At 45.4% G+C, this 26,943-nt stretch overlaps 1 protein-coding gene across 2 annotated transcripts in view; it reads right to left on the bottom strand.

Annotated features, from left to right (window-relative positions):
- Positions 1-26,734, bottom strand: part of LOC6540739 — a 69,419-nt gene extending 42,685 nt beyond the window's left edge. The window contains exons 1-7 of one of the 2 annotated variants that reach the window (XM_001970286.3): positions 24,995-26,734; positions 10,412-11,861; positions 9,643-10,312; positions 9,466-9,571; positions 8,923-9,069; positions 7,778-7,853; positions 7,581-7,710 (exon numbers count right to left, since the gene is read on the bottom strand). In XM_001970286.3, coding sequence (XP_001970322.2) covers positions 7,581-7,710; positions 7,778-7,853; positions 8,923-9,069; positions 9,466-9,571; positions 9,643-10,312; positions 10,412-11,479 — 2,197 coding nt within the window. In that variant the 5' untranslated portion in view covers positions 11,480-11,861; positions 24,995-26,734. The remainder of the gene's footprint in view (positions 1-7,580; positions 7,711-7,777; positions 7,854-8,922; positions 9,070-9,465; positions 9,572-9,642; positions 10,313-10,411; positions 11,862-24,994) is intronic. The other variant, XM_026978955.1, reaches the window with a different exon arrangement.
- Positions 26,735-26,943: the final 209 nt, after the last annotated feature.

The raw sequence follows: 26,943 nt of genomic DNA, 5'->3' as shown, positions 1-26,943 counted from the left end.
CGGTTCTCAGGAGATAAAAATCCCAGGCAATTAACGATCGCGTTAAAGAATGGTTAAATCAGTTTGTATGTTAATGGGTTAATTCTGCATTATTTTTCCGTATTATCTGATTAATAATGTCGTAATTGCGTGTGACCTAAAGAATAACTCGAAAGAGGAGCTATCATTTTGCTGTTTAATTGGGTAAACAAATTTGAGCAAATTTGCCAGATCTCTGTGGAATGTTATATTAATTACAAATGTATCGCCTGAGATCTTGGTATTATGGCGAATGCCAAATTCAAAGCCAAAACATTTGCAAAATGTTTTTATTTTTTTTTGTGCACCCATACAAAAACATTTTGAACAAGCACGGAAATAACTAAATCTAATAACTAAATAACTAAATTCTACTTGGATGGTAAGAGTTTATAAGAAATCATCTAGCGGACTATCAAATATATTTCGATTCACATTGTTACTTACAAAATTATTAAGATTATTAAATATTGAGGCAAAGACTTTGTCTTGAGCAGTTATTGTAACCGCCACTAGGTGGAGCTCATGTGCACTCTCGGAAGCAGTCGATTTCCAACTTTCAAATCTCTTTAGACTTCGCAGGGCGAGTAACAGGTATCTGATAGTCGTTGTTTTAGACCATATCGTTTTCTCATTTCTGGTTTTTTGTCTTAAGCAACTGTTTTAGCTATTTCAGCTATTTAAGCACCACAAGGTGGAGCTTGGGCATTACATTTTCATAAAGTTTGTCTAGGCAGAGTAAAGCGTCTATTATTCAAACTCGATTTCCTAATTTTACCAGCTCTTTTAATTTGAGCGTATGCTCAAACAATCCCGCACACCAACAGCCATATGCCACCATTCTTTGACTGACACTACACGTTTTGAATAGCGGTAACCGGGACGTCCGTACACCACCCACCACCCACCTACCACCCACCTCCCATCCACTTGCCCCTCGCCATCACCTGTGCTATGCAAATCACCTTGGGGGCATGGTCGGGCAAAGCAATTTCGCTCGGCAGTTTCGAGAGCTGACTGGCAAAATGTCTTCGGTTCCAGCTCGAGATTAAATTCTGCCGAACGTTGGCCAAACAGAACCAAGACTTTCTAGTTTACCCAACAACGATGGGTCCCGCCCTCCGATTCGCCTGTCACCTATGGCACATCGATGATTCTAGACAGGAAAAAGAGCTTATAGTTTTATTATTTTGGTACAATTGGCACTAGAACGGGTCATTTCTAACGTTAAATTGGAGGGCATTCTTGAAATGTATCATACTTACAACATTTTCTATATCTTTTTTCTATAAGTACAATAGTAGCAAAAACGCTACAACTGAAAAGCAACTTTTTTAACAAAACTATTGACGACTTTATGAGGATTTCTTAAAGTGCACTTGTGTGCTTTTTTGCGGGTAATACATGTCCCTGCCCCAGCGAAATATGAATATTGAATATGGCCATAGTCGCGGACTGAGCGGCTGAATAACCGCAAGCGAGTGGCGAAACCATAACGCCTTATAACCATTTCGGCACTTTTCAGGACGAAATCGCAGGGATCCGGGTGGCGAGGATACATGGGAACGAGAAACCGAAATTCCGGGAGCAAGGCGACACCAGCATACATTGTGGAGGAGCACTAATAAAGTCTCGGCCCACGTCCTTTACAGTTCGCTGCCTCATTGTTTGACTTTGGCTTTGCACTGCCTTTCACTAGCAAGGACACCCGACCCCGCCCCCGCCCCGGTTACACTTTGCACACTCACAATTGTTTGCACAGTCACTGCTTTGTCCTTTGACCCCGCAAAGCCCTCCGCCGCTTCTGGCCAGCCTATTTATTTATGTTTATAATAGGATTTTTATCAAAACTTTTCCCCGAACTCATTTTGTAATGAGTATTTAAAAGACACTCGCATTTGGACAAACAGCAAACACAAAGGGACCCGCAGCGCGCCGTCCTGGTGTTTGTCTTTTGACACGCCCGATGGCCACTCAACAGTCCGCCAGCACGCAACCACGCCCCCGGCGCCAGCCCGCCCCCCATCGAGGAGATGGCCCAGGATGCGCAACCAACATTTATGGCTGATGTCCTAATATGGGGTCTCTTAATGGTGTCGGAAGCAGGGCTGACTTGTTCACAGAAGTTTCCATCTCGAAGCCCCTTTTTGGAACTGGTCTATTAAAAATTAGGCGAAGTCTGGCTTTTACTTAAACAGAAGATTTGATTTAAATGAACATATAATATGGTTGGGATTTGGACGGTTCATTTTTCCATATTTGGCTTATAGTTTAAATGAAATATTCTGGCTTCAAGAAGAGCAATAGCATATTTACAGCGTAACACAAGTGGAATACTATTGGATTCTTTGGGAAACTCTCCACACATAGGGTATGCGACAGTTCGTTCTTTCCCCTAGAGTGTACATTTCAGTTTTTCCCGCTTTCATTCGCACCAGCAACTTTTTTGTTTTGACTAATTTGCTGCAATGTTCAGTCATTATAATAATGCCGGTGTGGCTGCTTCGTCGAGATGCTGCGAGTCCTGTTTTCCGTGCTCAGGGCTTGGACCGAAACCGAACTAGATAATTGCCAAATATTTGCGCAAGTTGTCCGTGGTGCACTCATCTCATTACGGATTCAGACTGATGGACTGGGAGGGATTTGTCCGCATACTCGCGGCTTCGCGCTGCCTGGATGTGGATGTGGACCACCCACTTTCGGGCAGTGGTTATCACAGGGTATTACGTGGTCACGGCCCACCTCAAATAACTGCGGCTGTGGCTTTGCTTCATTTCACTGGCCAGCCGAGGTTTGAATAATTCTCCGGCAGACCACTGCCTCTTGCACGGCCGGAACGCAAAAGGGCTTGGGAAACTATAAAGGCCCGCCTAATTTTGTCCAAATTTGCTGTTTAAACATGGCCAATTTAATTTTCGGCTGCAGACAGGGCAGCTTGCCAAAAACAGCCTGGTGGTTTCGCCGTTTGCCGTTTCGCTTTTCGCATTTTCTTTACCGGAAAGCAATTAAGTCAGCCGGGAGAGTCAAGAGGGTTTTAGGGCTTTTGGTCTATTAAAAAGCGCATTGCTCTTAACGCTGCTGAAATACTTTTGAATGCAGCTCGGGCCTGATTAAATCAGTTATGCAGCCGGGGCAATGGATGGTTAAATGGTCGCATGGCGGCAGTGGAGCCAGTGCCACCCACATCCATGGGCAATCATTAAGGAAATCGCTTTGAAATGATGTGATGACTGCCGACCGCCGACTGCTGATTGTCGACAGTTGACTGAAACAAACGCACACCGAGAAAATGGAAAATGGGAAGTGGGAAATGTGACAAGGGCAAAGGCGAAGGCGACGGCAAAAGCATGGCCAACTTTTCAAAGCGTCATTAATCATGAAAAGTTGGGGCGGTCTTAATCCCTGGTCATGGCGCTATCCTTTGTGGGGCTGTCGATATTTGCCTGTGGTTTTAGCTCAAATTGGGGAAAATGAAAATGACAAAAGTTCTCATCTCGACGGCTAGCTATGTGTGTATGTCAGTATGTATCTATGTATCTATGTCGCTAGCGGAATTATGGTTTATCATATTTGTTTGGAATGCTTTCCATTTTCCCCGTTGTGGTAACCAAACACACACACACACACACACACACACGCACAGGATCCCTCACACACAGAGATGACATATCCTTTGTCTCATGCTCGTCCAAGTTTCCTGCGTTCCTTTTGTTTTTTACATACAGCTCCTCCTGTTTTTTGTTGTATTCTTTGTTTTGTGCGGCTCACTTGGAAATACTGTAAATATTTTTAATTCTTTGCCAGCGCCAGAGGGGCAGCAGAATTTTCAGCTTTTAAGCTAAAGCTATGAAAATAATTTGGTCCCAGAAATACTTGCGGCCGTGTTCGGGGCGGACGCGGGGGGCAGCTTGAGCAGGGGGCGTGGCCTGTCCATGGCTAGGTCCTTTGGCTGAATCCTGGAACTGAGCCCGAGCCTGAATGCTGAGCCTGGGCAATTGGAATGCCTTTTGCGGCTCGCAGTAACGTTGTCGTGTTGATTAAGCCAGCTCCCAAAGCCAAAAGAAGAAAACGCGTTCTGGCCAAGGGGGCGCATTGTTGCCATGATTCCCGCCGTTTTCCGTGTTCCCCGTGAACTGGTGAAACGCTGAAATGGTGACATGGTGGCTGCCACAAAGTGCTGCTGCAAGTGGATAATAACTGACGGCAACTATGCGCATTTGTTTTATGCGGCAAAGTAATGAAACAGCAGCAAGAGCATCTACGCGCTCCACCAAAATGACAACGCGACCGCTTGCCTCGGGCGGTACAACACCAACTACTGTAGAGGCGGAGCGGCACAGAGAAAAATCCAAGTAAAAGCGGAGGAAAACAAATGCTGAGAAAAACGATTAAAACATCTAAATTTGGGTGGTATTACTCATTATGTGTACATGGTATTGAAATATAATTATATTTGCTACATCAGAAGGCCAAAGTTAGTAGTGCCAAAAAGCAGGAAAAGCTTTATCGCATAGCATTAAACATATTTCGAAATGTATACAAAATCCCTTGGGCAAATATTTGAAAAATACAAAAATATTTTATTCAAAACATACCATGGTACATGGTATTGAAATATAATTACATTTGCTACATCAGTATGGTACTGCCAAAAAGCAGGAAAAACTTTATCGCATAGCATTAAACATATTTCAAAATGTATACAAAATCCCTTGGGCAAATATTTGAAAAATACAGAAAATATTTTATTCAAAACATACCAATAAATACCATTTTGCGCAACTATTTATATATTAACCCATGCTCCGGAACCACGCAGAATTATTTGAGAGCTGCAGACACTGAATAGATACCCTACTATACATATTAATAAAGTAAGGGATTCAGAAAACCCATTATTCATGAACAAAGAACAAGCTGAGAATTCAAAAGGCAGTAGGTAAATGGAGTAATTATGCTTTTGTCTCTGTGCATCAAAGCTGCAAGAGCCGAGCGGCGAAAACATGGAAAAGAACCAGCAGCAGTGCAACAAACTATGGTTCCTCTCGAGGAAATTGCGTGCATAGTGGAAAAACTTTCTCGCCGGGTCGAAGTCAAGAGCGGCTGCACCGTCATCAGCTGGCTGGGGGGGTGGTTGGGTGGCTGGGTGGCTAGGGGGTTGCGAGTTTGGGGCGGTGTTTTCTTTTCGCCCATTTTGAGAGCCAGCACAAAGCAAAGACAAACAGCAGGGTAGGGCATTGCGGAGCTGCTTTGTCATGGCCGCTGATTTGGTTTAAGAAATGCATGGCAGCATTCCACATTTTCCACTCGGCGCTCACAATGAACGCAGCAGCAGGAATAGCGGGAGAAATGGGCGACCTGGATGGGTGGGCTTCTTCAGCAGGTTGAGCAGCAAGGAGCAGCCAGGAGCAGCCAGGAGCAGCCAGGAGCAGCCAGGAGCAGCAAGGAACAGGAAGCAGCGCCTAGCCGCCATTTTGGCCAGAACTGCGCTCGTGCGTGCTGCAGTTAGCGACTTTCCACGGACTGTGGTTCAAGCCTTTGACACCCGATTCCGAAGCTATTACCATCCAAGGGATATTGCCAGACTTATCTGCTACCAATCAAAGTGCTTTTGGGTATTTATCCGCCTTCAGATATGCACCTGCTCGGTGTATCGAGGTCGTAGTATGGCTTTTTTGCTTCGCAGTGGTATTTATATCTATCTTCGGTCTCCCTGAAGGCCAGCACGCCATTCTATTCTTCGGTTTTATGTCGCAGTTGCAGTTGCAGTTGCATTTACCTGGAAGCCATCATCTCCCTCCGCTGCAAAACCGTTTCTTAATCTGATTATGGTTCTTTATATTTTCCTGGCCAAGGGCTTCCAAAGAATTTGAATGCTAGGAAGGCAACACTCAGCTTTACGAGTTACTCTTAAGTCGTCCTAATGGTCGATACCAGATATGCGATTTCAACATTTGTTATGTGTAATACTAATGTGCTTCGCCAGTAGTAAGAGTAGACAATCGTTTTAAATTTTTAAATTAATTTCTTCAACTCCTGTTTATTTGTGATTATAAGTGATAGCCAGTTTCCTAAGGGTCCTCAACTGCCTAGATCCACTGTGCCAAGCGTGCCGGCACACAAATTAGTTTTAACCAGGCCCTGTCACGCTGCGGTGAGCCCCATTGTGCTGCCACCGTCGTGGCTGCCGATTAAGTGCGTCTCCTTGGGAAAGGGCCAGGAGCAGCAGGGAGCCCAGGGATGGTGGGTACTATATAACTAGCACTGGAAGCAGGAGTCGCAGCTGCTGCCTGTTGACATTTCAGTGCCTTCAGCCAAAAGTTTGCACTGCCATCGCAATGGGGAATCCCAAATTGTCGGCGGAGGAGGGGGCGGCGTCTTCTAATCAACATCTAATTATATCGCTCTCCACTCTAATGAAGGTGAGCCAAGGCATGCATGATTGATGATTGATAATTACGGGCACGTCTGATGGGCCAAACACATCCAACATCAACATCGAAAGGGCAACGACAACAGCAACACAAATCATGCAGTTCGCAAATCGGGATGCCAAAAACACAGAACCAATACTAAGACACAGGCTGCTTGTGTACATGGTGTACTTGGTGTGTTGGTGTGTTGGTGTTGGTGGTGTTGTTTGCTTCTGTATTTGTGTGAGATGCAACATGTGATACACTGTCCTAGTTCCGCGTCCGTTACTGCGTTGTTATGCAACACAATGGCACACATAAGCGCAGCAGGGGGTGGCAAAGTGCCGCTTCGGGTGGGGGGTGTGTTGCAAAGGCATTGAGATCGAGCGCCACCCAAAAGCTCCCTCGAAAACACTCGAAAAGCTGGCTCAAGCTGCGGGGAAACAAACTCAAGCTTGAAAGCGCCAGGTGTCCCAAGCTTAAAGCTGTTTCCTGAAAATGCAACACAAGCTTGCGGGCCACCTGAGCTTTTCCCAAAGCCCTTTTACGGCCCTTAAACGTAACAGTAAAGCTTTGGTAACAGCGAAACATGGAGGTCCCTCAAAGGGGTTCCAAAAAACACTAACATTTAAAGACATCCAAAACCAAACTGGGTTTGCTCATTCTGCAAAACTCAGTTTTTCAACAACTTTTCAGAATTATATCAGCTACCGATGTAATACTTTACCAGCATTGTCTTTTGTTTTTGTGCTTGTACTTACATTTCGTTAGGTATTCTAAATATTGAAATACAATGAAACAAAACACAATACGCAACGCATTAGAAATGTGACTGCCATTATTATCGATTGGTTCTAATATAGAAACAGATCATAATATCAATGCACAAATTTGTATAATATCTGTTCGTGTCTACGAATAATGCGTATTTACAATGGCTTTACTCCACATTCAAGGATAATAACGAGGCGCATTTTATGTATTCTGTATCTTAAGCTAGGCCTGATCACTTGTTCCATTAGAGTTATGTTCGCTTAATATCTAAGTGGATAACTGCACTGCAATACAAGCAATACAAGCGGGGTATAACACATACGATACAGTATTTTATATGGGATATAGCATTAGGTATTCCTGTAAGGGACTTACCCATATCATCGATTATCGGAGCCATGCGCAAAGTGACTCCAATCAACATGAGGCACATGAGCAGCAACAAACAGGCGGTGGCAATTATTGTCCAGCGGGCACGCTGGGACAGATCATGAGGATCGATCACCTGGAAGGATATATGCCATGAATGTTGGGTTGCGACTTTGAGCTTGTTGCTGTGGGCTTTGACTCACCTTAACAACTTCTGTGTCCAAGTCCTGCACCAGAATCTTTGGTTTTTTGTGCCGATGTCGCTTTTTGTGGCGATGTCTGTGAAGTGGAAGAAAGACGATCGGGTTAATACCTAAGAATGTTTCAGTTACTTTATTCTGAAAACGTATAGCTTTAAATTTTAATCTATTTTCTAAGGGATAGTATTTAAAGGGCATACACATGGCATTTGAAAAAAATCTTAGACTTGAAAGCATATAAGGACACAAATTCATTTTAGATGTTCTTCTAATGAAATTGCTAGTTGAATGGAATGCCATAAATTGATTAAATGCCTGTAAGGGGAAATAAAGTTGCAGGTACTTGGCATTGCCCTTAATGCTATTTGATGATTATTTCTGGCAGAAATTTTGCACATTAATCTGTTTAGCTTGTGTGCCTGAGCGTCGCCCTGCCTTCAGCCACATATGTGGGCTCAACGTGCAGCAGAAGCTTAAACATATTTGCTCTATTTCCGTTTGGGTTTTACAAAACTTCCGCATTACAAAGCTGCCGCAATTTCCCCTACACCGCAGCCCCCCGACCCACCGACCCACCGTTCGCTACAAACAACATGGCTCGATTTTTGCAACGGAAGTTGCTCCTGGCTATGGGCGGAAAAAGGAGAGCAGCGGCAGACATCGCACTGCTGACAGTCAATGCCATTGTGCCACCCAGTCTCCCAGTCACCCAGTCACCCACCAGCCATCCACCCAGTGAGCCACCTAAGTCCCTTGCCGTTCCCCCCACAAAATAGTCGCACAAAGCCTGTCAATCAATTTTTGTCTGCTCAACGTCACGCGAACTTCCCAGAGGAAATGTGGGCGGTGGCCAGAGGAGGAGGGCAACGCATTAGGGCATATTTGGCAATCACAATCGCCATCGCATCGCATCGCCAATCGGCAGGACATTTATTAGTGCAGCCCAAGGACACGGCCAGTCCTTTGTTGCAGCACCTGTCCGAATGTCCTAGCTGTCGAACCGAGCCACCATTCATCCATCAGCCATCAGCATTATTTATGTGCGCTCCGATCATTTCTCAACTCAAGCCGATTTTGGCCAGAACGGCCAGCAAGGCCGATATGTCTTGTTGGCTGAAAGGATTTAGGGACGTCCGGTGGCCACTCACCGATGCTTTCGGCGATGTCGCTGATGACCACTGGGCACCATCTGCTCAAGGTCGTCGATTTTATCGGCATCGTCCAGGTCCAGGTCCAAGTCCATGTCCATGTCCAGCTGCAGGTCGCAGGGCGAGTCCTCGCCGTACGGGCATTGTCTGCGGATAATAAATCACATTAGCGGCTATGACCTTTGATATTCAGCAAGATAAAAATGTCATCCTCATTTCAAATAGAAACAAGAGAGAGTGCTATACCCATTACTCTACGAGTAAGGGGTATAAAAACTGCATTATCACGCAGATTTCTCTGTTACACGACAAGAAGCACAAGAAGCACCCATGTCATTTATAATATTTGCTACTTCAGTACTCCATTTGGTTCAATTATCATTAATTATTGTAGCTTCATTAGTGTGTATTTTTTCCTGTATTTTTTATCCCTTCAAAAAAAAAAAAAAAAAAGGCAAATAATTGAAGCCATGACCAGAACGCAATCTGAATCCTTGCAATTCAACGACCTTTCGCTTCCTCATCCCCACATCACTGACTTACATGGGCTGCTGTGTATCCGGATTGATGCCGAGCACGTGCACATAGTGCTGGAGACCACTGGGCGTGGGATAGACCAGGGCGGGATCCGAGCAGCGATGATGGCGCTCTGGGGGAGAAGGGCATGGAAGGAGATCTGAATGATTGAGGCTCCTTTCGCTGCAGCTCGCTGCCACTTACTGTACTTCCGTTTCCGACGGCGGTATTCGTCGTCGCTGCCCGTGCTCTGGGCCGTAGTCATTGCTGCGGAGGAGGGCATCGCGGAGGGCTTGAAGGCTTCGCCCGGCCTCTCCTTCGGCTTCGTGGCGCTGCAGCAACCGGTGGCGGCCACACTGGAGCCCGTCGACGTTGAGGTCATCCGGTGTAGTTTGTCGGGCACCAGGGCCCTCGTCCTGGCTCGCTCCACGCTCCCGTCCTCCATGGGAATCACCACGGCAGTGCCATCCAAGCCATATGGCGGCCGCACTGGCAGCAGTCCGGTGCTGCGGGACTTGCGGCGCTCCTGACTCGCGCTGCCCATCGCCGGGGGCGTATTTGCATAGCTGGGCGTGGCGTGCAGCGACTGGGAGTCGCTTTGGGCCAGCACCGTGCTCACTGTCACATTGGCGCTGTCCTCCGACGTGTTCTGGCGGGAGAAGTACCTGGTGTAGGCCTCCGCTCCTCCCACGCCGAAATCCCCTGCTGCTCCGCTTTCAGTGCAGGATATCTGCTTGGGCAGCAGACGCCTCCGCTGGGGAAGTGGAGCGGGTAGCGTCTCAATCTCCAAGGCCACGTGGGGCTGCAACTGCTGATGCACCTGCAACTGCGGCTGAGTTCTGGCCAAACTGGAGGGAACATTGATGTGCAGGCGCTGGGGAACGCAAAAACAAAAAATTTTAATAATTTTTTCAAGGAAGATTTAAACCCATTTCCGTGTCAACCCATTGGACTTGGTCATTCAAATACTTACCGCTTGTTGGGGTGACTGCAGCGGAAACGAGCGCACCACGTGCCTGGGAAAGATGGGGCTGCACTGGGCGCTGATGGACTTGGCCTCCAGGATCCTCAGTCTCTTGGCCAGTCGCGACCGCTCCCTCGACTCCGTCTCCCCGCCGCCTGCGGTGATCACTTCCGCTCCGCCAAAGCTGACCGTGCAGCGGGAACTACTGTAGGAGAGGCTTTCAAGGCTGCCGCGTAGCGAGGCGGTCAGGCTGTCGTCCGCCAGCGTGGAGCTGTGGAGGACTCCTCCGTGGGCCGTGGCGGTCACGGTGGCAGTTGCTGTGGCAGTCGTCGAGGTATTGTCGTGTCCGGAGATCGGGGGCAGTGCCGACTCGCCGTTAATCGTTGTGGAATGTTTGGCTGGGAGCTGGGCCTTCAATCTGAGCTCCGCCTCCGAGCTAATGGATCGCCGGTCCGCATCCATGTCCATCTGGTGTGCAGGCGTGTGCGTTTGAGCTCGAACAAGTAAGCTGTGGCTGTGCTTGTACTGCCGCTGGGCTCCCGAGGAGTTGCTCAGCGTGCTGGCCAGGCTGTCCTCCAAGTTCTCCGAACGCTTCGGATGAGATCGCTGCAAACTGGCCACTGAGCCGCAGGCCTCCTCGATGTCATCCGTCCGGGTCTTGCCTTTTGCTTGGGCCTTGGTCTTCCCGCTACTAGTGGCTGGTGGTGAGGGCTGGACCTGGTGATCCTCCGGTGGCGGAGTGTCCTCCCTGCTGGAACGGCGACTTCCGCTGCCAAACAGCTTTCTGGGCAGAAATATGCGACCGATGGACTTCCGCTTGCGCCGCTTCGCCTTCTTGTGCTCCTCGTAGTCCCGCTTGAGGGCCTGCATCTTGTGCTCCACCAGAGTGCTGAAGACAGCCTCGTAGGTGAGCGCCCGTTGGAGATCCAGCAGAACATCGTTGGTGGAGACGGCCTTGTCCAGTTTGGTTAGCAGCTGCAGGGATTCGGCGCCACTCCCACGACCACTGCCACTGCCACTACCACTACCACTGCCCCCGCTGCCAGTGCCACTCTTGCTATCGTCCGCATCCGCCATGTTGGCCTAGTTGGATGGTGGGTGGTGGCTCAATGGGCGGCTCAGGCTCGGGCTCAGGCTCTGGTGGTTGGAGGCGGTTGTTGCTGCTTTGGCTGCTGGTGCTAGCGCCTATTTGCATTCTACTCGACGCGTTGACACGTTGATCGGTTTGTTTTGTCCTCGGGGTTGTGCTGGTGCTTCTGCTCCTGCTCCTGAGTCGTCGGCTCCTCCTGCTGGTGCCTGCCCGTCATCTGGGTGGCGACGTCTTTGGATGCCTCAGTGTCATCGCCGCCGCCTCCTGGTTACCTCGTTCTCGTTTATCTCCTCGTCAATTGCCTTTTCAAATCTTTCTCTTTTGTGTGTCACGGTGGCATCAAGTGGCGCTTAAAGGCGACGGCTGCAGCTGCAACAACAAGAGCACCCGCACATTAGACCGACTCTCCCACTCAATTCAATAGACAATCATCGCCCAATATCCTTCGCCAAACCCTCCTTCCCCCATCACCACATTCAAGGACTCACAAAAGATGGAGCAGTTACTTGGGGCGCGGGACGCAGAAGCACCACGCCAGGGAGGACAGCTTGCCAATAGTTTTGCTCACTTTTCTGGCGCGGATTCGCGTCTGCCTCCATTATGCATGAGTGTAGCAGATTTCAACTTGTTGCACACACCTCCACCCCCACGAGCTACCCACTCATGCGAAAAGGACCCCACACATTCATGGCGCTCTAGCAGCACTCGATGTCGAGTGGTCAGTGATGACCCACATTTATTTCGCCTGTTTATGGCCAGGTTGCGAAAGGATATTGGGCAATATGATAGGAAAACACAGGGAACATGGTATGGCCTGTCTGAAAACGAAGTTCCTAAAGAGCAGTCTAAATTGTTGTCAACTCAAAAGTTGCATAGTTTTGTTACTTTGTATTATTTCTGTGATGCAATCGATGCATATTCCACCTATTCCATGTGGGCTCCCGCCTCATCTGCCGCTGTAATATCCGCGCTAAGGGAAAAACAAAGCCAGGCGGACATCACTGAGTCGGGACAAGTGAATCGGGAGCATCGAGCTGTGACAGGTAAGTGGGAGTGCGAGTTGCTGGTAAAGCCAGGCTCCCAGTCGCCGTGTGAAATGTGGGTCTATATGTGCGTATACTCGTATACATGTGGGAGCTTTGGCCCTAGGCCCGTGGGAAAATGGCAGCGCCAGGACTCCCTTGTGGCCTCCAATGCGCTTTTTACGGCCCTCCATTCCGAATGTATATGTACGTGCATGCATACTCGTACACACCGAATAAAGACCTACAATGGAAATGGATATTGTTTTCATTTCCGCAGAGCACTGGCGCTATTGCAATCCCAGTCGGAGGCTCGTGAATGTCGACGCCAGCTGTGATGCAAATGGCACACAAAAGGGTCGCCACAATGGGCGCCATCAGCAGCAGCAGATGATGGGGCATCTAAAAAATGATTAAATGCAAAGCAGAGGAAAATAATGCCCCACAATGCTCGTACACAACATGCAACATGCCACATGCAAAGGGCGGAGCAGCTAGCGTGTCGCGACTGTGGAAACCGTGAGGCAATCGCAATTAAACGATATGGTCGGGTAATAGAAAAAGTTGAAGCAGCCAGCTTGCATAAATTTTAGTTAACAGGATCAAATACTTGGCCCAGGCGCACACACTTGCGCACTGAAAGTTGCCGCATGCAAAATGATACTTTCATAGGGATCAATGAATGTCATCATAAACTTGCTTACTTGTTTTGCTTTCAATTTGCCCCATTTCTTTGCACACAAAAGTTAACCTAAAAAGCGACCTAAGCGAAACTTGTGAACAGAAATCGAGTTACCTTAACTAGCCAGCGAGAACTCGAGCAAATAACACATTGATCCCAATGGGATTTGGCCGAAAATTGGCTTAAAGCCACTCACTGACCACCAAACGATTTCCATGCATCCAATCCTCAAAGTAACATGCGAGTAGGAACGACAACAATAACCATTTCTGTGAGTGCACAGCCTAAGCGTCTTATCTCTGGCCCAAACACAATATCCAACCAGCCAGGCGTGCAAACAATCTAGGCAAATGAAAGAGAGCCACTGCGTGCCGGGGAAAGAGAGGCAAGTATGAAAAGAAAGTGAGGCGGTGGAAAAGGGGGGGCATCGCAAACACACACGCATAAATCCAAACAAAGACCACATGCCTTATGGCCAGGGCCATTGGTGCCGTACTGCGAAGTATCGTAGTAACGGGCTGGCTCCTTCGTCTCAGGCGGCACGGATATAAATCATCCGAGGACATAAAGGGAAGCCAGGCAAAAATTATAACTGTTGCTGCCACTGCCGCAAAAGTAAATAACAGTTAACAGTTTGCTGTTGCCGCGGCAGCGGAAAATTCAACAGTTGTGCAGAAGCAGAGGCAAATGCAAAGGCAAAGGGCCAAGAGAGAGTCCTTGCTCCGCTGGCTCTCTGCGCAGCTGCCACTTCTGTTGGCCAACTTTAGCATAAGCTGTTGGCATCGCTGTTAACAACCTGCTTGTTGCGCGGCTGTTTGCGCTGCGTATTCAAGGAATGTTTGCTGCTGATGATCCCCTGCGGGTGTGTGCTTATAATGGGACATCTGAACTTTTTAGCCAAGTAGTTGACAGTTTTTCCATTAGATTTATGTGATTGCATTCGGTAGCTCGTTGCAGCTGGTTAGCCCGGCTAACTTTCAGGGCTGCCGAGTTTGGTGTCAATGACAAGCTGAACAAATGCGTAATTGGCGACACACATTGCCGGGTTCCAAATGGTTGGAGTTTGCGTTGAATGGTTTATTTTATAACGGCACTCGAAAAGTTGCCAAACTGCTGCGAAACCGAAATTGGGAAAACTCATCCTAATTTAGTGTAATCTAGTCACAAACTAAATTTGCTGCGTTTATAAAACCGAACTGAACGAGCTAATGTGTTGTTTTTTCACTTGCATTAAGCTAGAATCCAATAAATAATATAATATAATATTATATATCATAACTTCGAGAAAGATAAAATAGAGTTGGCCCATTGAAAGATAATATATATTGTATATACACAGGTATACAACTTTAAAGGTACAACATGGATTATGGTTCCGATTGATTTTATAAGTCTATACACGAAAACACTTTATTATTATATTTCAGCATTGGCAATTACTAATTTAATGGCTTTCCATAAATTATAGGTTAATTCACGCTTTGTTTACTTGCACCAATCATCCCATTTATGTGCATAAAAATGTATGCGCAAGCGGAACTACAAATAGAAATCCGCACTTTGCACGCGTACATGGCGTATACGTGATATTCAAGAGCATTTCGCATATTCCACGTGGGGCAACACCCATCAACGGATGGCCCGAATTCCACGCCCACCAGCTGCCGCATAAATACGTAATTGTTAATAATTTTTCAGCAAAATTACCCGGCTCCAAATCAAGAACGGAATAGCAAATGCAAATGGCCGGAGCTGCAGCCGGATGGAGGAGGAGTGAACCGACCAAAACTCGAATACTTAAATTTAATCAACTTTCAGCTGCCCAGTGGCATACACGCGATACTGGCAACTGGAAACTGGATACTGGATACTGGATACTGCAGCTGATACCCCAAACTCTCGGCCGGGGGCGTTCAATTATTGACGCCCCTCTTCGCTGGTGTCCTTCGCACATTTTTTCGGTTCGCCAACCGATGCGATGCAGCCCAAGCACAACAAAACGAGGAAAAGCTGTTCGCCAAATAAAACATGCACATGGCTTAAAACACATGACACCGAAACGAGAGACGTCGGACAAGCTAAAACGGAAAAAAGACACGAAAATAAAGCTGAACACAGCAGGCGTCCTTTCGCACACCATCCCACTTTTCACTGGCACTGGCACTGGCACTAGTACGACCTTTGAAATTAGAGTTCTGAGATGTGTACGTAAAGTTGGTGTGCTCGTGTGAGTGCGAGGACCAGAACAACACACATTCAAATGAGTCCTTGGCCGCAACGAGCTGCAGCAAAAAGGACCTCCCTGCCGCCGCAGCGTGCATCAAGTGCAACTGCCGTGGCCCAGCAGCCATCACTGTGTCAGATAATTAGTGAAAACTGTCTGTGAAGAAATGTCTGTCTGTCGCCAGGTCCGTGGGTCCGACAGCAGCATCCACAGCCAACGTGTATATTCGGAGGCACATCCACAGCCACATCCACATCCACATCCACATCCATGTCCATGTCCATGTCCACGTGCATGTCCACGGCCCTGGCAATGGCAACAGCTGAAATGCAGAGCATCTGAACATCTGAACATCAGAACATCAGAACATCAGAACGCCTGTGAAAAGCGAGAGTACCATGGGCGAAATATGTAAATGCAAGGAACCCAGAACTTTCTGGAAACACCAAAGAGATATTTCAAATCAAAGTTCAGCTGTGCTTTGTTGCAGTTTTAAAAACAAATAAAGCTAATAAAATCTAAATATATATGTAAAGTTGTGAAACATATTTAAACAGTTTCCAATGTACAAAACATTTGTTCAAAAAATATTTACTTAGCAAGACTTAAGCATGCTGGGGCCTCAATGAATTTATGCTGCTTCTGTATTTTGAGGCTGCCATTAATGCAAATGCACACCTATGCTAAACGCAATAGAGACCTTAGCCAGCTGAGCTGTGTTTCACTCGATTTCCCAGCACCAAATGAAGTAATTTACATGCAGATAAATGTGTAATTGGATGGATGCCCTGCAATTATACCCTGCCCGATCCCATGGTGAAGCATTGCCTCTCGTGGAGAGTCTGAAATGCAGGCTGACAGTTTTATGACAGACAGGATCGTATGCACGCCTTTGCGACACCCTGGCCGTGGTTACTGCTGCAGGGAAACTCTGACAACTGTGGACACGGCCTCCTCTGCTCCCTCCCTGCTCCTTTCTCCTTTTTCATCTGCTGCTCAAGTTCAGCTATTCCCAAACTGCTGCAGGGATCTCGGGTTTTCTGACCCGACCTTGAACCCTGGCCGCAACTCCGGAGGCTCACGTGGCGTATGAGTAATGGTTCTGCCATGGGGGAATTCTGGCAACGGAATGCGTCGCCTCTTGTTTATTTCCCTAAGACAGGTCGCAGCGCTCGTATTTATAGAGCTTTCAAAATTACATCAGCCAGATCGACTGATTCAGCCGTCCATATCACACAAATCAAACCATCAAATGGAGATTCTTGTTTTTGGGCGTCGGGGTTGATATAAACACACGATTCGAACTAAATATTTACACGTCGCTGGCTGTTTTCATTCGGTGTTTGCTTGCCAACCCGTCCTCCGCTCCTTCGACCGCTTTTCCTTTGTGCTCCGCTCCGTTCCGCTTTGCTCGACTCCGTCCGGTTTCAGTTCGATTGGTTGCGGCATTGTGCGTTTGGCATTTTTATGAATGGCCCACGGCTCCGGACTCCACACAAATTCCATTGTCTAGCCGACAACAACGAACGGGCGAAAGCAATTAAATGTATACCTCCTTCTTTTCCGGAACATTTTTTCTGTTTAATTTACCCGCTGTCGTACAAGATGTTCGCAGCAAATACAAGCAGATTAAAGGGAAATGGTCAAATATTGCGTATACGCATGGAAGCCCACATAATTGGAAGCCCGCTGCCCACTGCCCTTGTCCGTTGAAACAGAAAGGTCGGCAGAGGAAAAACGGAAAATAATGGAACTCGCTTTCCATTAATTTCCACAGAAAGTCATGAGTACCTTCGATTGCGAATGCTCTTAACATGCATTTGGGTTCATTGACTAGGTAGTGCTGTTTTCAAGAAAATAGTGAAAAACGGATCGCGTATTTCAACTCCAATTTGTACAAAAAATAAAAGCATATATACTGTACTTTTCTGTTCTACATATTGCTTTCTTGACTTATTCACAAATATTTGAGAACACCATTAATTACATATTCTTGCTCAGAATCAGAACAGTTATCTGATTATCTTTACTCTGATTTGAATGTTTCTACCCGATAGCAACTAAAACCTAAAATGGTCACAAATTAATGTATGTAAGCCCAAAGTTCCAGCAAAGTGAAACAAATTCCTAGCACTACGAAAGCCCATGTGGCCCACTAATCCTTTGCTCTGCAAATGATCGGTAAATATCTTTTGAACTTGAAAATAATCCTAGTCCCATGCTCCCAGCATTCCGGCTAACCGTGCCATTTTCTATAAGCCCTGAAATATGGGGCAATCATTTTTATTGACTCTACGAGGGCAAGATACTTTCGGCTCGGGGAAAAAGTTGCACTGCAGTATTTATATTGTTGTTTTAAAATTGGCCCTTGTTGCTGGCGCTGCTTTGGCTGTTATTGTGCCATTGGTGTTGGTAATGGCGCCACATTTGTTCACGCTCCCAAACCAAACAGGAAGCAGCGAGAGGGGGGTGAAACGGGGAAAGCGGTGGGGCAGCACTCAAATGACAATCGATTTGCGAACGCAAAGAGCGTAAATACAAATCAAATATGCATTACACAATTGGCCTGGCCAGGATTGGTTGTTGTGGCCGGACTGGTCGGACCTTGGCCCGTACTTCAAGTGGAGTCCACAGAAAGTTGCCCCTTTTCCGCTCTTGTGTCCCAGAAAAGTTTTCACCCCTCTCCGCTGCTGTTGGATTTTTCTTTCTGCCACGGCATTTTCCCATGTTTTACTTGCGGCTAATGCCCAAACACTTGTAAATTTAATGGTCCCGGCTATGAAGCAACATTTTCGACTTGGCCCCGCGAACGGAAAACAGAAGAATTAGACGCTGGCAACATCTGCCATGGAAACTTTCTCACGCATTTTTAGTACTATTTAATTGCTGGCATTTAGCGGTCCTTGGAAAGGGGGGACAGGCGATGGTGTGTGTGGGTGCTTGGGTGCTTTTCCTCCGCTAAGCTATTAATTAGAACGCTCCCACACACAACACACACACACACACACACACACACACACACACACACACACACTCACCGCGAAGCTGGCGAAATTTATAGCTTTTTATCGCTGCAACAAGTTTATCTCGTCTTCCTGCTAACGGATGCTCATTACGACCCCGGCCGGGATAAATGGGCAAATGGTTGAATGGATGGATGGATGATGGCTAATGAAACCCTGTGACTTCCCCCACAGCCACAGCCACAGCCACCGATATCCTGCTGGCAGTGCACAAAAATACTCAGTGATTCCAGTGAGTAAACAACATTATTTTTCGCCCAGATTCAACGCGCTGCAAATAATTGTGAGACCTCAAAAACAAGCAGTAATTGAGTGAATTCCAGGGAATCACCCTTGGAGGGATAATAAACTGCATTCCAATTATGAAGTGCAACTTTCGCAAATTGTCGGATTCAGAAGAGGTGAAAATAAAATGGCCAATTTGACTTTCAATTGGCAGAAATGGGCTATTAAAAACTGTTATTCCTGATTTATTTATAGCTCTGCTGAAAAGCAATCAAATGTCATTAGAATACAAGAGTTTAAATAAAAGTTATTTTTGGCCATAACTGAATGCAAGCTTCAGGGAGAAGAAATTTCGGGGAAATGCTTTGAACGCTTTGCACATTTCAACATTCAAAATAGAGACTTTCATAAAGTAAAACTAACCACAAAAATATACTACTTTTTAAAGCATTGAGTAATGTAATTCACTACAAATAACACCATTTATTTTTAATACTAAAAATTAAGAATTTTATCAAAAAGATAAAAGATGTTATTGTTACAGCTCAAGCTAAATTTAGTTCTGTTACTTTATATCAATTAAGTTTTATTTCTTTCAAATTTATTTCTGTATCAAACGAAAATCAGGTAGTTTTGTATACATTTCTTGTTTCTCCTGTGGTTTTGAATAAAGTCTGACTGAAGGAAGTCGGTGACAATCGAGGTAGAAATCTCATATCGATCGGAGTAGAGGTGGAACCTGGCCACTCACCCTACGCTTGGAATCCAATTTTAGCATTTCGATTTAGCCTCGCACTTGCTGCTAGCTGAAAGTGGCATTTATTAAGGCCAACACCCCATGAGCTACAAAAAAACGAATGCTTGGCGTAAGGATAACGATTGTGAGCACGACCTAAGCTTAACTAAGCAGCTTGCAGTTGTATCTGTGGGCCATGTTTGCTTATAAGTATGTATGTTTTTATTTATGTTTATGTGCGCTGCGTCTTGTTGCAGGCAAAAATGTGAGCAGGAGGCACTGGAGGCACAGGAGATGTCGGCATCAGTTACCCAACAAACCGAGCCATGGGGCGAAACAGCTTATCCTTGAGAAATAAACTGACATTTAAGCAACTCAGCCGTATGCATAGCACTCACATAAGCACAAGCTCACACGCAGACACGTGCACAAAAGGCAAACACACACACACACAACACACACACTAACAGATGCAGCCGTAACCTTGCAGCACGCGTTTCCACCAAAGGAATAGCACGCCCTCCCAGTGCCACGCCCCTTATCGTCCCACTTTTCAGTCAATTGCATTGATGGGAAAAAATGTGTTAGTCTAACAAAAGTGGAGGGAAATGGAATAGTTTATTTGACACTTTAATCCTGAATTACGTGCCACAGATTAGCGCGTGGTGGCAAATCAACATCAGAATCCCCAGGTGGAAAAGATCGAGCAATTAAATTAAATTGCATTTATGCACGTTGCTCGCCCACAACAACACAACAACACACCAACACACCAACACAACAACACACCAACACAGCCACACAAGTACTGCTCACACACACAATCGCACCCACTCACAGTCAGACAGAACACGTGTCGTATGAGCAATCCTTTTGTCTTTGCACTCGCTTTGTTATTGCTGTTGCGTCGCTGTGTGCGTTTTTATTGAAATTAAATTGTTCGTGTTAAATTTCACCGCCGCAAATTGTTGGCTTGCATGTGTCTGCTGCTTGGGCGCAAAAGTGTGTGTGTGTCAGTTTTTGCTGCCACGTTGCACGTTAGTCAATGTCATGTTGCCCCGCACTTTTCGCACTCAGCCAAACACGAACTGTAATTTTTTTGATTCGGAATGTTTCAATGCAAAAAGGCTAAAATATGTGCGAATTTTTTCGCTCTTCCACTGAAATCCAGGCCCAGGAATATGTAAATGGCATTGTGGTGCCATAATAACCTTAGCAAAAATATTCTACAATGACAAAACGTTTTCAAATCTTTATCTTTAATTCCATAGTTTAACTTATTGAATGCATATATACATTTTGTATTGAATTTTCATCCCATGCATTGCAAGGGCATATAAGATTGTTAATTTAGATATTTTTATTTTGTATACTATTCAATTTCAAAATTGAGCCATATTGTATTTTTTCAGTGTATTTCCCCAGTCTCATACACGCACTTCAACGCAGCTATGTCAATTTGTGGTTTGTTGTCTCTCCGCCAAGCTGGCACGGAAAATTGTTGGCCGTACCACGCGACGTATGAGCAACATTTGTGGGGCACTTGGAGAGCCAGTTGCACATACAAATATGCATATGCTGCAGGCACTTGCAGGTGCATGACAATTACTTTGCAGGCCCTCTGGTGCAACAGTTGCATTCCCCAGCTGTCTAAAACTTGCGACCTGTTAAACACCTTTAGGAAACTTTTCGCCATTTTCAGCGGGAATTCTTTTGCCCATCTTTGTGAATCCCTAATGCCGAAATTCTGGCAGTTGACTTACTCGCTTTTGCTGAGGTTTCAGCTGCCGGACTTAAGACAAACCAGCTGAAAGTGGGTCAAGCCAGAATAGTTCATTTTAATTTCAGCAGAGAAACATCAACTGGTGCCAGGCTTTATCCTTGGTATATCCCAACTAAGCCAGGGGAGAAATTATTTATTAGGCTATGCCAAACTTTAACAATTTATTAAAATTTAGTTTTCACGAATCTTGTTATAGCAAGATCTCAAGATAGCAAAAACTTTTTCCTTTATTTTTGTAATTAATTTGCTTCAAGCCTTCATTGAAAAATGTTGACTATTTACAGAAGTTAAATCCAACCAAAACTTTACTTCAAAAAGAGAACCCATTTAACCTGAAACTTTCAGTAAATTATTAAACAAAGTAAGTCAAAAACAATAGTGTACTAAATTACACCTGCCTAATTACAATAATCTCAGTTATCAATCTTGCTCTGTTATTTAAGCCAATAACTTTATCCAATGGGTGCTGCCAAAGATATTTTATATAGCCTGAATTTCCCTCGTTTTAATCCGCTTGTATTTGACTTTATCAAATGTAAATGCTGATGTTGGTTTAGCTTAATTGGAATTTCCCCATCCGAGTAGTTCAAATATCGAGCGCACTTTAAAGAGAAACTTAAATCGTGTTGGTTTGAGCGTTCTGTTTGATTAAATGTTTGCTTAAATTGTGGCCCAAATGGTTTTTTGCCTTTTTTGTCCGGCTGCAAGGGTTGGCTTCAAGGGTTTCGTAGCTGAAGCTGCCATCCTTGTTAATGCTAATTGCATTTTGTCTGCCAACGTGCTCGGAGCAAATGGAATTACGGAAAATAGTTGCCGAAGACAAGAGGCAGCCAGCTGGTTAGCAAGGCCAACCCGCAAACCGCATTCAAGCCGCAGAATGGCTGGCTAATTCAATACTGCACAATTTGCTGTTCATTCTAGCCTAGTTTTCACTTTTTTTTTTCGTAATTTTACATGTAACCGGGGGGCAAGATCAAAAGAGGTCATGCAATTTGCATTGAATATGCTATGATTTGCTAATGATTTATGGCCAGTATATTCTGCATAAGGTATCCGCCGAGCTCATCAATTAGGCACGACAAGTGCGTATGTAAAATACGGATCAAAATGTCAATGCCGATTTAATGTTCAAAAATCGGTCAGCTGGGATATGTGCGAGGTTAGCATGCTCAATATGGCCCAAAGGTTTGAAAATACTTGATAAATGGGACCGCGACAAAACGAGAATACGAGAATATCGATGATTTAGGACTCCGAAAGCCAATATTTCTGCGAAGAGGAGCGAAGTTTGGCCGATACGCGCAAGCCATATACTATACTCACTTATATGTATTATTTATCCCGCCAACACAACAGCGTTGTGGCAAGTACATACCTCATATACATCCGTATATACATTGGTCCGCAGCCTGGGCAAACATCTGCCGTATTCTCATCCAGAACCGGGCCGAAAAAAATAATATTGAGGCAGTGCTCGGTCAGGCGCAAAACACACACACAATGCCACGAATATGCGCATATAAATATTAAGGTTTTTTGATGGGTGCACAGGAAGCCTATGCACAGATTTGCGAGAGAATGTTTCAAATGAGTTTCCATTGAAACGCCCTAATGCCAAATTAAGGCAAAATCCAGCATCCCAGCATCGGGTTTATGCGGCAGAAAATGAGACGTCAGACATGTCACATGCATACATATCACACACACATCACGCACACACACACACATTGAGTGGAAAGGAAAAAATTCGGAGGGAAAGTTCTGCAGGAGCCACAACAAAAATGGCCAACAAAAAGAACAGAAAACAGCTTATAATGAACGAGCCAAGAGCTTAGGCATCATCGCCAAGAGTTTCAACTTTTTTGTGATATGGTCCATACGACATGTTGGCTTCCAATCACTTTCCAGCTAAATCGTAGAGATTGATGTTCCAAAGCCGATGCCAAAAATCCAGTGCAGCTGGAAAAAGGCAATGCCCCAAAGATGTGTTAAATTGTTCTCTACACTCAGTGTTCACTTTGGGTAATCTACGCTTTGGCATCTGTTACCAAAAGTTTTAATGATGTGTCAGCTTCAGATAGCTAGATAGATATAGGGCGACGGAGTTTGGAAGGGTTGGTCAGCTTTGATAAAGTGCTTTGATTGGCCCAGTACGTAATTAAAAAATGCGTAAAATGAACACCACAAAGGGAAAAGTAAATTTACCATTACCCAGATTCCTATATTCATTTGCATCCCCCTAATTCCTCTTAAGCTCAACTTCTTCCTACGTACATACTTCATCTTTGGGCAGTCAGGGGACAAAATCGAGGCCAAATCCAGGCATTTCGGTCGAGTGGGAATCGATGGGTAAATATAAGTATTTCGTGGTCCCATTTTCCTTTCCTACTCTGCGCTGATTTGGTATTTCGCTGTATTGTATAAACACCTTAATCAAATTTCACTTCAAAGACTTGGAATTTCAGCTGTTTGTGCTGCTTACAAAACTCTGTTTACATATGGCTCGTACATAAATGTACGCACACATGGCTTTGTTTATAGCTCGGGCCTGCTGTCTGACAATTAATTGTGCATTCATTTTAATTAAGATCCGTTCCTCTCGGGCCCAGATAAATGGCTAATCGTGTGGAAGGATTGCTGCGCCAGCCAAGGAATTTTTTAATTAACAAATGACATTGGCATCGATTCTCGTCACTTTGCGACACCAAAATGAACTTAGCAGGCCTGGCCAGCTTATGATTTATCCTTATCTGCGGCATACTTGGGGGCGCCCCTCACGCACACACACACACAGCCACTCGTACTAACGAGGCTAGCTGGACAGCGGCAACAGCTTCAACTTGTTGACGTTGGCTCCCAGCCTGCCAGAATCCAGCATCCCAGGAAAAACGGCAAGTGGTGGGCGTAAAGGACGAAAAAAATAAAATCGCCAGGCAAAGGGAGCCAGCAAATTGTTGAATGTACATGTACACTCCGTATCTGTGTGGGCGAATTTGTAATACAGTGCGGCCACCCTAATTTGAACTTTTGGAGTTGAACTTTTGAATTGTTGAATTTCTGCGTCTACGCAGCTCTGCCGATCAGATTGCAGAATGCAAGTAGTTCTTATCTAGCTTATCAATTTGTAGTCATTTTTAGTTAGTTAGGGAAAGTAAAAAATATAAATCGAGGTATATATTATATATACAACTTTAAAGAAAGTATAATATATATAAATAATACCTAGCTGATTATAAATACAGAAAAAAATTAATTTCTTAAATTGAAGCTAATTACTCGGCAGAGGGCGTAAGGTAAAATTTTTACAATTTTAAAAGAACTTAAAATTATTCACATTTCAAAGTTGGGAGTTGCAGATATATGAAGTTGCCCTGTATTTTTTTTCGCATTCGCTCTACATACAAGCACCAACACAGGCACGCAGACACACGGACGCGGAGACTCGAGTGTTGGACTAACTGTTTTGCGGCATGCCAGAGCCGAAAAGAGCGAGAGGACGCAGCGCGGGGATGGGGCGAGGGGACGAGGGGGCGGAAGAGGCGCAGAGAAGACTGGAATGGAGGGAACGGAACGAGCGGAGGACGAGAACGACAGAAAGAATGCCGGAACGAAACAGGCCTGGTGCTGCTGAAACGTTAAAGAGCAAATAAATGTCTTGCAGCAAACAAACGCAAAAGATGAGTCGGCCAGAGGGAAGAGGGGAAGAAGAGGGGAAAGCGGAGCGAGAAGGGAGAGCGGGCGCAGATGGAGCCACAGAACTCCATACGCACACACAAGGATGCTGCCCGAAACACGCTTGCTTATTACCGTTATATTCGGGGACTACTCCAAGTGGGGAGAGCGGGCGAGAAAGAGACACGGAGTCTCCTTTTTACTGCCCTTGTCGAATTTTATGTTGTTAATTTTCGTTTCATCCAAAATTTGATTGTTTTTATTCAATTGTAGGCTGCTCCGCTTTCTGTTTTATCGATGCTCTGGCCTCTCACCATACTCTTGTTTTGTTTTACACTTTTTGCACTAACTTGTGCTGCCTTTCTTACGCTATTTATGTATAATTATTTATTTAATTTTTTTCTTTAACACACGTTTTTTTATTTATTTGTTAACTCGGCAGGCTGTTGAATCTTTTATGAGGCAACCAACACCAGCACACACTCACACCAACACGATGTCTTTTTCCTTTGCTTATTTTTTATTTTTTTTTTTTTTTGTGGTATGGCTCGGGAAAGCCTGCGTTAACCGACGACGGCGTGTCCACTGATGGAAATCTCGCCCAACACTGAATTACCCTTGGCATCAGTTCTGCCCTCTGCCCGCGTCGCTGCCGCCGTCAGCGCCGCTGCCCGCCTAACAGCCTCTGCTAAGCTAACACTATAGGTCAGTGCTAATAACAGAGACACCTGCATCGCACTCGGCCAATCTGGCTAGCCTTAGTCTGTTATTTATACGCTGTTGCATATTTGAAGCATCTGTTTTCTATCGCAACTTTGTTGCTGCTCTACGCATGTGTGTGGGTGGGAATAGGTGGTGCTGGTGGTGGGTGTAAGTGTAAGTGTGGGTGGGTGGTTGGGCGCTCTCCGTTTACGGACCACGCTCCTAAGTAGTCTGTAGTTTTTGTAACACATTGGGAAAAACTGCATGTGCAACTTTTTGAAGACATTTTCCACATTTATTTAAATCAAAAAAATTGCACATTATTTATATCAACAGAAGCTCATTTAATATTCAACATTTCGGAAATTAATTAGGGAATTTAGTAATAACCAAGAACTCCACACAGATATTTTTACTTAGAACGCCATAAGGTGGAACAGGATATGCTATTTGCTTAAACTAAATAAATTTAACTTCGTGTTTATTTATTTCAAAGGCATGCGATTTGTGTTTCTCCTTTCTCGCGGTGTGTTTGGTATGTTTTGTTTGTTGAGAGCACATTTCATGGTGCTGCGTCCGCTGCCCAAGCGGAAAACTCTTACTTTATGTTTATGCCAGGCGTTCCGGGCATTATAATAGACGGATTTTACGGACACTCTTCTTCTGCCTGCTCTGCACTCCTAGTGCTTTGCGTTTACTTCAAAGCCTACGGCCCATAGAAAAATTGTATATTAAATACGCACACAGAGGGAACACATGTTGCCGAGAAATTGGGGCCCAAAGAATGGAAGCCGACCAAAAATGGCCGATTCGCGCAGCCTCCAAAAAGCTGTTGTTGTCGGCTGTGCTGTGTGCGTAAAAACATGTAAATATACACACGTACACATATACATATGCATGTACATTTATACAAGCAAGTTGGCTAATGGCGGGCCCAAAGTATCCTGGGAATACATCAACATTTACATCCTACCTAAACGCACTTGTATTGGCGTTTCATTTGGAGAGCACGCGCCATTTAATATGGCATATTACATCTTCGAGGCTCCCAAACTTGAGACGAGCCTAAGTTGTATTTAATTCGATGTCCGACTAGCACGTTATTAATATCCGAGCCCGTTTGAGCAATCTCACCGCAACAGCTGCGAACGCTTTGAGCCTCGAACTGCGACTGAAATCGAAAGTGAGTGGGCGGGGAAGTTAACATCAATTTTAACACCAGCAGGAATGTAACCACTAACAGCAATGCGGCAGCAAGTGGGCCGAAAGCCTTGGGAGCCCGGTTAACAGAGCGCTAACAGGCGCTGGCCAAAAGTTGGCCAATAGGTCAGTTACACTGCAGTGGCTAGAACTCAGAAACTGCCGTTTGACGCAGTTCTCGG

This window comes from Drosophila erecta, unplaced genomic scaffold, assembly GCF_003286155.1.
Source record: "Drosophila erecta strain 14021-0224.00,06,07 unplaced genomic scaffold, DereRS2 tig00000055-arrow-pilon, whole genome shotgun sequence".
NCBI classification, from domain to species: domain Eukaryota; kingdom Metazoa; phylum Arthropoda; class Insecta; order Diptera; family Drosophilidae; genus Drosophila; species Drosophila erecta.
This window is presented reverse-complemented; position numbering and strand designations above follow the sequence as displayed.